Here is a 15,460-nt window from a genome sequence, read left to right on the forward strand (position 1 = left end):
CTCCTGAGGCACTGGGTGTGTACCACTGAGCCTAGCTATTCTGTTTATTTTAATGTTTGAAATTTCCCAATTAAATTGTAAAAAGTTCTAAAGGACATAAATTAGTCTGTTTCCTAGGAAAGTGAGCCGATATAGTCCGTACAATCTACATAAAAAAATTTATAAGCATCTAACAGTCTGAAAATCATTTCCACTACATACTTATGGTTCCATATCCATCATTCCCAAACATCCCTACCTCTTTAAAGCACATAAAACCCACAGTTGCTCACCAAGCGGATAAAGCCAAAGCCTTTATCCTTATGAATGAAAACTTCGCCTGCCTTCCCGTATTTCTCAAATAGTTTCCTCATTTCCTCCTCAGTGATGTCAGGAGGGAGATTACCCACAAAGAGACGGCTACGTTGGGTGAAGGTCTTCTCTCCTGGTTTCCTAAAATTCTTCAGGTCAATAGTCAAACCTTCATCTGTAAGAAGACACACAGTGACTCAAAAGATCGGGGAGAAAGATTTACAGTCACATTATCAAAGAGCTGTCTGTAACTTCTGCTAGATTAGGAAAACAACTGCTGCAGAGAAAGCAAATATCATTTCCCAAAGCAACCTATCCACTCTCTAGTTAACAGTAAATTGTACCTTAGAATGTGAAAACGGAATGCAGAGATCTGAGAGGGAATTCTCAATAGTTCTACTGTAGGCCAGAAATGAAGCTTCACTGATACATACACACATACACACACACACACACATAAGAGGTACGGGCCCAAGAAAAAATTAAGCAGTTTAAGGAGTCCTGTGTCACAACTAGATTGTTTTTTTGTACTAGGGATTTAACCCAGGGGCACTCAAGCACCAAGCCACTTCCCCAACCCTATTTTGTATTTTATTTAGAGACAGGCTCACTGAGTTGCTCAGCACCTTGCCGTTGCTGAGGCTGGCTTTGAACTCATGATCCTCCTGAGCAGCTGGGATTACAGGCGTGCACCACCACTGCATATAGCTAAATTTTTAAATTTATAAAATTGCTCAGGGCTGGGACTGTAGCTTGGAGATAGGACTATATCTTGTGCCCCAGTGTTAAATTGCAATAACAATTATAAAAAATAATTGCTCTATTTTCCTAAATTCTTAAAAAATTTAAACTATAATTGTCATTTTCCTAACCTCTTTCTAATCTTCATTACCTTAATAGTTCCTATTCTTTTAGGTTAGGGCAATGGAAAAAAAAAGAAATTGGTTGTGTTTGCCTCACATGCACAAAGCCCTGGGTTCAATCCCAGAACTACCAAAAAAAAAGTATATTCTTTGTAGGAATTTTTGGAAATAAAAGAGTTAAGACTGGTTATAATCTTAATCAGAGGGATATAATAGGTACTCACATGTTTACTGAGTGAATGGAAACATACAAAGAGTTGTCCACGTTTAAAATGGCCTGGAGTAGGCTCCGGGCAAAAAGTATTATACTCAGTACCAGATTTCTCCAATAAGCTTTAAAGACTTGCCCTATATTCTCTTGAACTATCAGTCATCTGATGACCATCCCTAAGAACCACGCTGAGGTACAATATACAAACATCTATTGGAAAAAAGTAGGACACAAAGCCTTATTCCCTTATAATAATCCCTGGAGACTAATCTAAAACCAAGAACCCACTCCCAAGAGGAAATATATTTCTACAACATCACCTAGCATTTACTCACTTTGGCTGCTGGCCTGTTGCCCATTTGCAGGTATTGGTGGTGGTGGTGGCTGCTGCTGTTGCTGCTGGTGGTGCTGCTGGTGGTGATGCTGATGATGTTTCCTTGGAGTATGGTTCTGTTTCTCCAAATTAAAGGTTTTATTGCTCTGCATTTTTGCACCCTAAAAAGAAAAAAAGTAGACTTATCAAATACATTCAGTGATGACAATGCAGCCCATCCCATCCTGATGACCTTCATGTCTTAATTACCTTTGATATTCTAGCTTTTACTGAATCCAAACAATTAGTTATGTGGAACACTATGGCAAAAAAGTACAATTTGAAAATCTAAAAACACACTGTGAGGCCCTAAATTAAATCTAATCCCCAGCACTTAGAGAGATATGAAAAGCAGCCAAACAGAACTCAATGAAAATAATTGGCACTAAAATAACTTAAGGGACCTCCCAATTGTATTCTATACATTAATAGGAAACCAACCACCTCCCCCAAATAATCTCCTTAAAACTTGGCCCCATCACATGCATGTATAATTTTGGGTTTTTTGGGGGGGCAGTACTGGGTATTCACCAACGGGTCTCATATATACTAGACAAGTACTCTACTACTGAGGCTACATCCCTGCCATTCTTCATTTTTATTTTGAGACAGAGTCTTGCTAAATTGCCCAGACTGGTCTTGAACTTGCCATCCTCCTGCCTCAGACTCCCAAGCACTTGGAATTACAGGAGTGTGCCACCATGTCTGGTTCCTTATCATGTATTAAAGCACATTTAAAAACAATGATTGAGGTTGGGGTTGTGGCTCAGTGTAGAGCATTTGCCTGGCATGTGTGAGGCACAGGGTTAGCACCACATACAAATAAATAAGTTAAATAAAGGTTAATTGACAACTAAATATTTTTTAAAAAAAAAACAACAACACAGGCTGGGATTGTGGCTCAGCGGTATAGCGCTCGCCTAGCACGGGCAGGACCCGGGTTTGATCTTCAGCACCACATAAAAATAAAGGCATTGTGTTGTGTCCATTTATACCTAAAAAATTAAAAAAAAATCACAATGATTATGACTAGGGATGTAACTCCGTGGTAGAGTGCTTGCCCAGCAACAAACACAAACACACACACACACACACACACAGACAATTACAATGACTGAAACAGATTCTAGTTATCACAAAAGACAAAGTCTAGTTCTTCCCTGGCACCTAGCATGGTCCTAAACCCATAGGACACTGCAGAATCAGTAGTGGGTAAGTATGGGTTGTGGGGTTAAACATACTTAGGTTTGGATCATGGTCCTAATGTGTACCACGTATGTATTAGTAAATTACTTCTTATCTGTTTCTTCTGATATTATAAGGCCACCTCAAGGTGGCTAACAAATATTTGAAACACTCATCTGGCATACAGTAAACATTCAAGGAAAGCTATTCATCATAATGGAAAGATAAGTAACTACCAAAGCAATAAAAGCAAATATAAAAAAAAGACTACTATTATCTTGCCATTTAAAAATCACAGGTTAAAAATAAAACAAAATACAAATTCTTGGTATAACCCAGACTGAACCCACTTGGTACTCTTTAAAAATTTTCTAATTGACCAGGTCAAAAAACTGAGGATCACCCTCCTCATCCAAGGACACTTCTCCAGAATATGAATTAAGACAAGTTCTCCCAATCAGAATTTAGCTGAAGATGCAGGAAAGGACCTTTTCATGAATATTATACTGTTAACGTTTTATCTATCTATAAAATTATTATTATTATTATTCAGATAAAGGAAATGTGACAAAAGTCTCGATAACTGTTGGTTTTAAATGATAGCTATATACAAAAATTTTCCTAAACCGGGTGAGGTGGTGCATGCCTGTAATCCAAGTGACTCAGGGGGCTGAAGCAGGAGGATCATGAGTACAAAGTCAGCCTCAGCAATTTATCAAGGTCTTAAGCAATTTGGCGAGACTCTGTCTCTAAAAAATATAAAAAGGGCTTGGGGTGTGGCTCAGTGATCAACTGCCCCTGGATTCAATCCCTGGTACCAGAAAGAATTTTTTCCTTATATCACATCCAAAAGTAAGAACATGGCAGGCATGCAAAAACATAAATAAACTAATTAATTTTTAAAAGCTGGACCAAGTCCTGTAATCCCAGCACTTTGGGAGGCTGAGATGGCAGGATCCCAAATTCAAAGTCAGCCTCAGCAACATAGCAAGGCCCTAAGAAACTTTCAAGACCCCATCACAAAATAAAAAATGAAAAAATCTGGGGATGTGGCTCAGTGGTTAAACACTCCTAGGTTTAATCCCTAGTATAAAAATAAAACAAAAAAACCCATGAGAACCTCAAACCAAATTATCATATTGTATCCAAAAATTATTTCATAAGACAATAGATGAAATAAAAGCTATCAAGATGTCCAATACTCAGTTTGATACTGGGGATTAAACCCTGGGTTGCTTTACCACTTAGCCACACCCCAGCCCTTTTTAGTTTGTTTTAATTGGTAACTGGGGAATGAGCCCAGGGTCATTTTACCACTGAGCTACTGACCTACATCCCCAGAACTTTTTTATTTTGAGACAGGGTCTTGCTAACTTATTTACTGCCTTGCTAAGTTGCTGAGGCTTACAGGCATGTGCCACCAAGACTGGCCCTTGAGTAACTGAGGCTGACCTTGAACCCGCCATCCTTTTGCCTCAGCCTCCAGAGTTGCAAGGATTATAGGCCATGCCACCATGGCCAGACGACACTTTTGTATTTTGATATAGCATACACAGATGGAGTATAACTTTCCATTTTTGTGATTACACACGCTGTGGAGTTACACTGGTCATGTATTCAGATATGAACATAGGAAAATTATGTCCAATTCATTCTACTGTCTTTCCCATTTCCATGTCCCCTCCCTTCCTCCCATTCCCCCTATCCAATTCAGTGAACCTCCTCCACTCCTCCCTCCCCACCTGCCTATTTTGACTCAGCATCCGCATATCAGGGAGAACATTTGGCCTTTGGTTTTGGGGGATTGGCTTGTTTCACTTAGCATGATAGTCTCCAGTTCCATCCATTTACCTGCAAATGTCATAATTTCATTCTTCTTTATGGCTGAGTAATATTCCAGTGCCACTCTTTACAAGTCAGGAATACTACTCTTAGAAATTCAGCCTAAGAAGATTTTAATGATCTTCATGGTAACAAAATAAAAATAATTTAAATACCAAAATTAGAGGAATAGGCTGGGGTTTTGGTGCAGTGATAGAGCACTTGCCTGGCATGGGTGAGGCACTGGGTTCAATTCTCAGCACCACGGATGAATAAAACAAAGGTTCATCAACAACTAAATAAAAAAAATTTAAAAAAGGTTTTTTATATTGTTATGGTATATCTACACAATGGATGTTTCAAAACAGTAAAAAAAAATTATGAAGGTCAGAGCTGGGCATGGAGCTCAATGGTACAATGCTTGATTGGAGGGCACAAAACCCCAGGTTCAATCCCCAGCATGGAAAAAAATAAATCACAAAAACATCATAAACATGAAAAATGTTTGCTCTTAAGGGCGAATTTTTTTCTTAATTTAATGTATGAATGCAGGAAAGGAACAGAAGGTAAACAAAAATAAAAATTAGTGCCTTACTTTCAGGTACTTGAAAATTTTTCATTTTACTAATTCACTTAATAAATGTTCACTGAATGCTTACTATTTGGTAGGTGCTAATCTAGATGCTTGGGATGGATCAGTTAACAACACATTTGTGTCTTCCAAGCTTACTTTCAAGGGAGAAATAAAATGGTATAAATAAGGAAATCACACAGTATTTAACAGGTAGGTACTATGGGGAAAAAAAAAAAAAAATAGGGAGCCGGTAAAGCAGGCAGTGAAAAGAGGCAGACTTCAATTTTAAATAGAGCAGTTCACACTTAAAGACAGACTTGAATTTTCTCATCATTGATTAATATTGTGATTCTCAATCCTACAAAGCATCAGAAATTACAATAAGGTACTTATTACAAAATATATCGTGAATATAGAAAACTAGCAGGAAGCAGTGGTGCATGTGTAAAATCATGGCGACTAGAGATACTGGCACAAGGAGATCTCAAGTTTGAGATCAACCTGTCTCAAAACATAATAGAAGAAGGCAGGCACAGTGGTGCACACCTGTAATCCCAGCAGCTCAGAAGACAAAGGCAGAAGGATCATGAGTTCAAAACCAGCCTCGGGGAAAAAAAAAAGCAAGGCACTAGCAACTCAGTGAGACCCTGACTCTAAATAAAATTCAAAATAGGGCTGGAGGTGTGGCTCAGTGGTTCAATCCCTGGTACCGGAAAGGGCTGGGGTCATGGCTCAACAGTAGAGCAATTGCCTTGCACGTGTGAGACCTGGGTTCAATCCTCAGCACCACATAAAAATAAATAAGTGAAATAAAGGTATTGTGTCCAACTATAACTAAAAAAATAAATATTTTTTAAAAAAATAAAAAATAATAAAATAAAATAAAAAGAAGAAGGGCTGGGGGTATGGCTCAGTGGTAGAATACTTGCCTAGCATGCTTAAAGCCCTTGGTTCAATCCCAAGTACCAAATAATAAATATTTTTCATGGTACTATAACAATCAAAATAACTTAAATATCCAAAATTAGAAGAATGGTTTATGTTAAATTATGATACATCAAGTGTGGTGGCACATGCCTGTAATTCCACAACTCAGGATGTTGAAAAGCAGGAGGATCTAGTCCAAGGCCAGCCTCAGCAGGTTAGTAAGATCCTATCTCAAAATAAAATAAAAAGGGCTATTGGGTGGCTCAGTGGTAGAGTCCCTCTGGGTTCAATTTCTAGGACTCCTCACCCCCACACAAAATTATATCTATACAATAAAATGTTTCACAGCATTAAAAAGTTTGAAGACAAGGACTGGAGTGCAATGGTTTTATGAAGAAATAGAACTTACAAATAAACATAAAACTAAAATCCACAGACCTACCACCATAGTCATTGTTAACAGTTTAGAATACTCTTCTAATATTTTAAACTGCGTAATATAAAAAAAAACTATAATTAATTTTTCTTCATGATGCATCATGAACAGATTTTCTGTCATAAATCTTTTTTCCCTCAGTACTAGAGACTGAATTCAGGGGCGCTTTACCACTAAACTACACAAATTCTTTTGAGACAGGTGAGACATGTCTAAGTTGCCCAGGCTGGCTTTTTTGCAATCCTCCTGCCTCAGTCTCCCAATCACTGAGATTACAGATGTGTCTCAACCCAAGTCATTAAGTCTTTTACATTGTTAATGGACACAGTATTCAGCTATCAACCAAACCCCCACTACACTCAACACTTAGGTTGTTCATTATTTACATCATTGTAATCAATATTCATAGATCTATTTTGAGGCACATCCAGAACTAAATATTCCTCCTGCAATTTCCATTTTTTTAAATTCACCTTCCAAGTCATACATCATTATTTCAATAACTGAAATCATAATGCAACATTATATGTTCAGCTTTTCCTTATTTCTGAAGTGTCAACATAATTTCAAACAGCTAAAAAGTCAATCTGAACAGATGCTAATTTACTAAACTATTCCCTACTACTACCCCAGCCCGGGCTTTGCCTTGTAGCACTTTGGATTAAACCAAGGGGCCCTTTACCACTGAGCACATCCTCATTTTTTTTTTATTTGAGGCAGTGTCTAAGTCACCCAGACTGCCTCAAACTTTTTTTTAAATATTTATTTTTTAGTTATAGGTGGACACAATATCTGTATTTTATGTGGTGCTGAGGATGGAACCCAGTGCCTCATGCATGCTAGTTGAACGCTCTACCTCTGAGCCACAACCCCAGCCCCTCAAACTTTTGATCCTCATGTCTCAACCTCCCAAGAAGCTTATTACAGGTGTGTGCCACCAGGCCTGGCAGCTTTTTCTTATTACAACGCTGCAGCAAATGTTATTGTTTCTAGCTTTCTGTTTAATTATTTTCTTAGGATAACTTTACTTATTTATTTATTTATTTTTTGATACTGGGAAGTAAACCCAGAGGCACTCTACTACTGACCTACATCTCCAGTCTTTTTAATTTTTTGAGAAAGGTTCTCACTAAATTTCACAGGTAAATTCAAACTTGTGATCTTCCTGTCTCAGCCTCCCAAGCAGATGGGGAATAGTTAGGTTTGCAGGCAAGTGCCACCATGCTTGGCTTTTTAGGTTAAATTCTTAAAAATAAATATTTGTGACTCTTGTCAGTAGTACAGCATAGTGCAGCCCTGTTTTTCAAAAAGGTTAATTTTAAACACCATGAACAAGTGTAGTAGCTTCACAGTAAATGGGGCACCTTTTTTAATGTAAGGAAAGCAAAACTTGAAATGTAGCTTAGTGGTGGAACACTTGCCTAGTATATGAAAGGCTCTGGGAAATTCAAAATTCAATTCCTAGCTTCACAAAGGGGGAAAAAAAGAGGAAATCTTGTTTTTAAAAATAAGATGGGCTGAGTGCTGCGGTGCACATCTGAGACTTGGGAGGCTGAGGCAGGAGGATGGCAAGTTCAAAGCCAGCCGTAGCAAAAACCCTGTCTCTAAATAAAATACAAAATAGGGCTGGAGATGTGGCTCAGTGGTTGAGTGCCCCTGAGTTCAATCCCTGGTAATCCCCCCACAAAAAGACAGAAACTGGGAGTGGTGGTGCATGCCTGTAATCCCAGCAGCTGGGCAGGCTGTGGCAGGAAGATTTCAAGTTTGAGGCCAGCCTCAACAACTTTGTGAGGCCCTAAGCAACTTAGTGAGATGTTGTCTCAAATTTTTAAAAAGGGCTGGGGATGTAAGTCAGTGGTAAAGCACCCCTAGATGCAATTCCTAGAACAACAAAAAAGATCATCCATCTGTATCTGCAGGGGGATCCCAAGTTCAAAGCCAGCCTCAGCAATTTAGCAAGGCCCTGAGCAACTTAGCAAGATGCTGTCTTAAAAAGTAAAAATGGCTGGGGATGTGGCTTAGTGGTTAAGTGTTCCTGGGTTCAATCCCCAATACCCCACCCCCACAAAAAAAAGGTAGGAAATTAAAACTTAGAAAATCTAAAGTTCATACCAGAAACATTTGGGAATGTGTTAAAGTAGCATTAGAATCAAATCTTTTCCTATTTGAGCCCCAGATATTAAATACCCCCCCTTCCCCTAGCCCCAAAGTGACCAAGGGCAGAAACTTGGGTTAATTTTACAGTCATTTCTCCCACTAGTTCTTCTTACCTCAGGTTAGAATCCAAGGAACCTTTTTTTTCCCCCCCAGCCTTTAATTTAGGAGTCAATGGCCCATGTCTCAGTAGCTTATATCATATTCAGGAATCCACAATACATATTTACATGTTAACAGAAATCTTTTAGAGATCCCTGCAAATTTTAAACATTCATAACCCTATATGTACAACATTTTATCACAACCTAATAGAAATTACCTATCTCCCAGAGGATAAATCACTAGGTGCCAAATGTCAAGATGTTCTAAATTATTTAAGCTTAATCCAAGTAAGGTTGTTATTATTATTTGTGGTGGTGGTTGTTATTTTGGTTTTAGAAAGTATAACCTGGAAGTTAAGAGAATAACCCCAGATATTTGATCATTAAAAGTCAGGTACTGTGCTAAGACTACATTATCTCATTTAATGCTTACAGCTATTATTCCTCTGATAAGGAAATCCATCCAATTTCACAAGAATGTGATGGAGCAAAATCTTGAACTATTGAACTTTAAAACTCTTATTCATCACTATGCTACACATATAACTTGATTTCAGTTTACACTCCAAAGTCACTGGCTCTGCCACCTTTACTTTCAGCCTGTTTCCCCACCTGGCATGATGGGAAAGTTATCTACCTCACAGGCCCAAATGAGATAGGTACACAGAGCACCACCTCTCATACAAGGAACAAAGCTAGCAATAGTTCCTGAAAACAGCAACCATCCTATTTTTGTGTTTCTGAATAAATGTTCCCACAACTCTAGTCTTTACAAACTTTCCCTTCATGTATTCTTCCCCAAAGCAGGCATTCACTCCCTAAGATTAATACTGTGTGAAACATCTTAAATACTACATTGTGCAGTACCCACAAAGTACCAAGTAATAAACTCACTACCCTCTAACTACTGGGATTCCGAAAAAAGAACAAAGTATAAAGATCAGCAGCAAGGGTTTCTGTCTCTTATCCATCTCTAAGTCTAAGCCTGATGAAGAACTTTTAAGAGAAAATTTGTACTGATGGTTTAGAAAAACTTTAGCTACTGAGCATGACAGAAATACACAAGAATTTAGGTACAAGACCAAACATTAATCACACATCTGAAATCCAAATAAATGTTCCCTCAATTTTTAGGAACAGGGCCAAATAATTAAGAGGAAAATGCTGGTAATATATCTGGTGCAAATCTACCAGAATGAGATGGCAGGCACCCCGGATGGTCAGCCTGAAAGGTATAAAATGCATGCAGGGTAAGGTCCTTTTATCCTAAGAGTGTCTTAGGACCTTTCATTTAATAACAATGAAGTTAGACATGCATACAATATTAACTTATTTACTGTCCCCCTACTAGAGTTGCCAGATTTACCAAATAAAATACACAACTCGAGTTAAATTTTACTTCCAGGTTAAAAAGGATTAGTGTAAATACCATGCAACATGTATAGAAAAATAATTGGTTGTCTATGGTAAATTCTTAGTTGAGATCTCCACACTGTATCTAATAACCCTACACCTACCTCAACTTCGATTGAAGACAGCAAAGTGCCTCCCAGTCCTAACCTCGACTTCTGTTAAAAACAAAGCAAGGTGTCAGCTTACGATTAGACTTTCTCAAAGTAGAAAATAATCGACAGGAAAGCTATAAATTAAAGTTTCACTTAGAAAAACGATGCTATAAATGGCATGACGAACTAAGCAGCAAGACCGAAAAATAGGCACACAAAAACCTAAGTACGAAAGCCATGAAGTCTCCATTAGGAAAGGAACTTCCCAGGTAAGAGTTTTCACAAAGAAACATGGCTCGAGGGGCCCCACTTGCCCTTTCCGATTTAATGGCCTCGCGGGGAGGAGGAGCGTCCGACAAAGCGCCTCCTCCTCCAACCGCGACTTCAGGGCTCTCGCATAATAGACCCCACACCCTCGGGCCCAGGGCGGCTCAGAGGCCGAGAACTTACTAACACGACTAAGATTGGGCAATGAGTCGCACAAAGAAACGGGGCGGGAAAGAAAGGGCTACAGTTAAAGCCTTGAGCGAGCAGAGCTGAGAGAGCGCTGGGCCCCGCGGGTGGTCTGAAACCGTGTGGCAGCGGAGACAAGGCCTCAAGGGGCCTTTGAACCTCCACCCTCTCTCTAAACCTAACATCGCCCTCACCTCTTCCTTCACGGATTGTTGCAAGAAACCTCACTTCCCTCCCGAACAACAACCAAGCCGTCCCAAAACTCACCCTCTACACACAGTCCTCTCCTCAGAGTAACGGCGACGCTACACGGCCTCTACCGTCCCGAGAAAAGAGCGCGCGACCGCCGGAAACGAGACGACGGAGCTCGGTGCCTCCCAAGGGGTACGAAGTGGCTTTCCTGATTGGTTATCTGACCTGCCAATCAAGGTTTATCTCCAGAGGCGGAATCGTTTTTCCGCCATTTCTTAGATTCTATTGGCTACCGAATGCCAAAGACTTGAGTTCGTGCGAACGACAGATGGGGACAAAGAGCGAGGCTTTGTACCTAATGCGCATGCACAAGCGATGGTGCGCGTGAGACGGAAAAGGAAGGGGGGAGGGGGAAAAAGGGGTGGGGGGTCGGAAGGAGAGACCTAAACGGACTAACCGAAAGACTGAAAGACCAAGTGGTGGGAAGGGGGAAGGAGAGGAGAAAAAGGGAGAGCGAGGAAAGTGGAAAGAGAGAGAAACAGAGGAGAAAATGCGCGCGTAGGCGTGCTCTGAGAATTCTTGCACTGCGCCTGTGCAAGAAGCAAGAGTAACAATGTCATTGTATTCAATGTAATAGATCTAGCTTTTTCCTACAGAAAAGATGCCCCGCCATGTTTCTTTCCTCATACTTCCTCATTGGGGCTTGCACCCTGACACCCCGTACTTATTCAGATTTCTAGTTGCTGCTTCTGCTGCCAGGTTTATTCGGGAATCATAACTGAACTGGTTATGGCTATAGAAAGGGGCTTTAAGGGGAGGGAGCTTGACACCTTAATCTGTGATTACACAGAATTGTAACTAGCACCCTGATTTCCATGGTAACCGGGGAACCTAGCAGTTCACACATCGCTATTGATCCCATGACTTACAGAGATATTCAACAGGTGTCATCATTGCATGGATATGGTGGAGGCCTTCAGATCAAACTGATTTTATATCCTATACAAGGCCTCTCAGGTTTCATTGTTTCAGTAACGCCTAACTCACCTATGGTTAGCCAAGTGTTTAAAGACTTAACTATTGGTAGGTAATTCCCACTAATCAACTAAATCACACTCAGGGTTGCAGAGTATCACAACTGATACTACTTTATATGGGAACACTGATCTAGATTTGTGCTGTCCAGTAATGTTCCATGTAATGGTGGAAAGGTTCTGTAACTGTCTGTTCAATATAGTGACTACCAGGCACATGTGGCCATCCAGAACTTGAAATGTGACTAATGAAACTGAGGAACTGAATGTTTAATTTAATTTTATTTTAATTAGCTTAATTTTATTTATTTATTTATTTTTTGGTGCCTCACGCAGGCTAGGCAAGCACTCTACCATTGAGCCACATCCCTACCCCTAATTATCTTAAATTTAAATAGCCACATATTAGCTACCACATTGGACACCCACAATATTGGACATATCAAGACCAATGGTTCCCAAACTCTTTGAGAAAAATAAAGCTGGGTGCGGTGGCACATGCCTGTAATCCCAGTGACTGGAGAGACTGAGGCAGGAAGATTGAGAGTTTGAGACAAGCCTCAGCAAATGAGCAAAGTCCTAAGCAACTTAGTGAGACCCTGTCTCAAAATTAAAAAAAAAAAAATTAAAGTACTTAGGATGTGGCTTAGTGGTTGAGCGCCCCTGGGTTCAATTCCCAGTACCAAAAAATTTTTTAATTTTAAATTAAAAGAAGGGCTGGGATTGTGGCTCAGTAGTAGAGCTCTCACTTAGCATGGGCGGGACCCCAGTTCGATCCTCAGCACCACATAAAAATAAAGGCATTGTTTTGTGTCCATCTACACCTAAAAAATAAATATTTAAAAAAAATAAAAGAAAAGCCTAATTCCTGCTCATGAAAAAAAAAAAAGATACCTAATCATATAAAGAGAAAAGTCTCCCCCTCTATTCATTCCCTATACTCACTATACCCACTACACAGAGGTAGCAATTATGACAGATTTCTTGCATTTTTTTCTATGTATATATTGTCTCAAACAAACATTTATACTTTCTTTACTATATATAGGATTAAAACACACATACTTTTCTTTCTTTCTTTCTTTTTTTTTTTTGTACCAAGGATTGAACTCAGGAACACTGGACCATATCCCCAGCCCTATTTTGTATTTTATTTAGAGACAGGGTCTCACTGAGTTGCTCAATGCCTCACTTTTGCTGAGGCTGGCTTTGAACTCAAAATCCTCCTGCTTCAGCCTCCAGAGCTGCTGGGATTACAGGTGTGTGTCACCATGCCTGGCTAAAATGCGCATACTTTTCTAAGCTACGACTTTTTCATTTAAAAAAAAATACCTTAGCTTTATTTTATTTTATTTTATTTTATTTTGAGAAAGGGTCACTTTGTGTTCCCTAGGCTGGACCCAAATTCTTGGGTTCAAGTGATCCTCTTTCCTCACCTTCTGAGTAGCTGGGACTTCAGGCCTTAGCTGAAGACGCCAGATATGGTGAAACATGCCTATAAGCCCAACTATGCAGAAGACTAAAGCAGGAGGATCACAATTTCAAGGTCAGTCTGGTCAACTTAGTGAGAACTTATCCCAAGATAATGGCTCAATGATAAGACACTTGCCTGGTATACACTAAGGCCCTGGGTTCAATCCCTGATACTACAAGAAAAAATGCATAAAGTTCCATGAGAACCCCCTTTTTATTTTTATTTTTTAGTTGTAGATGGACATAATACCTTTATTTTATTTATCTATTTTTATGTGATGCTGAGGATTGAACCCAATGCCTCACACATGCTAGGCAAGTGCTCTACCACTTAACTACAACCCTAGCATAAGAACCATCTTTTTAATTATTTATCTTTTATAGTACTGTGGGGATTGAACCCAGGAGTGCTGTACATCCCCAGCTCTTTTCTTATTCATTTTGAGACACTGCCTTTCATAAAAGTACTAGCATTTCTTGCTTTGTGGACACATGACTCCAATCTCTGCCTCCATGGCTTTCTTTTTGATGTGTGTTACATCTCCCTCTCTTATAAGGACACTTGTCATTGCATTTAGGACTCATCTGAACAATCTCCCATCTCAGAATCCTTAAGTTACTGAATCTATGAAGTTCTTTTCTGCCATAGAAGGTAACATTTACAGGATCCAAGGATTAGGACATGGGTATCTTTGGGGGGCTATTATTAAGCTTAACATAAGCTAAGAGATGGGCATACCAGTTAAGATACAATAATAATAATTCAGATAAGAGATGAGGAAGCCTGAACTTAGGTAGTGATTATAGGGAATAAAAAAAGGTAAAATGAGCTCAGATATTTAGAAGGTAGGATCCAGGGTACTTAATAAGCAATTAAATATAGAGAGTAAGGAATTTGAAGAATACTAGAATGATTCCCAGGTTTATTTTATTTTATTGTGGTACTAGGAATTGAACCTGGAGAATTCTACCACTGAGCTACATCCCCAGTCCTCTTACTTTTTTTTTTTTTTAGAGAGAGAGAGAGAGAGAGAATTTTTTCAATATTTATTTTTTAGTTTTCGGCGGACACAACATCTTTGTTTGTATGTGGTGCTGAGGATCGAACCCGGCCGCACGCATGCCAGGCGAGCACGCTACCACTTGAGCCACATCCCCAGCCCCCCAGTCCTCTTTTTTTTAAAAAATTTATTTTGAGACAGCTTCTCACTAAATTGCCAAGGCTGGCCTCAAAATTGTGATCCTCCAGCCTCAGCCTCCTGAGTAGCTGGGATTACTGGTGTGTACCACAGTGCCTTACTGATTCCCAGGTTTCTGATTTGAGAGCTTGAGGTTTAGTTGTGCCATTGATGAGCATAGAAGTACAGGAGGAAAAGAAAGATTTGGCGCAAAGTCAATCAGTACAGTTTTGATCATGTTGAGTTTAGATGTATGCAGAATGACCATATGGAGAGAACATGTAATTTGTTCATTAACCAACTGGACATGCCCATCTAAAGCTTAAAAGAGAGGTCTGGATTGAAGATATAGATAATGTGTGAGTTGTCAACCTAAAGTTGGTAGTGGAAGGTGAAGGCAGAGGGGAATGAGAAAATCAAAGGGAAAAGATGACCTAGTACAGAAGTCTGCAAAACATCTATACTTAAGAGGGAGGTGAAGGAGAGAAACCAACCAAAGCAACAAAGAAAGAGGGTCCAAGGCAGGCTCTGAGAGCCCATTTATTCAAATTATTATTATTAATCACATAATACTTGAAAACTTTCTTTTTAAAATATTTTTCTTAGTTGTTGATGGACCTTTACTTTATTTATTTATTTATATGCAGTGCTGAGAATCAAACCCAGTGCCTCACATATGCCAGGCA

At 39.4% G+C, this 15,460-nt stretch overlaps 1 protein-coding gene across 1 annotated transcript in view; it reads right to left on the reverse strand.

Annotated features, from left to right (window-relative positions):
* Nono (non-POU domain containing octamer binding) overlaps positions 1-15,460 on the reverse strand; it is a 25,084-nt gene that overhangs the window by 3,080 nt on the left and 6,544 nt on the right. The window contains exons 3-4 of the mRNA XM_048797230.1: positions 1,701-1,860; positions 259-466 (exon numbers count right to left, since the gene is read on the reverse strand). Coding sequence (XP_048653187.1) covers positions 259-466; positions 1,701-1,860 — 368 coding nt within the window. The remainder of the gene's footprint in view (positions 1-258; positions 467-1,700; positions 1,861-15,460) is intronic.

This window comes from Marmota marmota, unplaced genomic scaffold (genome assembly GCF_001458135.2).
Source record: "Marmota marmota marmota unplaced genomic scaffold, marMar, whole genome shotgun sequence".
NCBI lineage: Eukaryota > Metazoa > Chordata > Mammalia > Rodentia > Sciuridae > Marmota > Marmota marmota.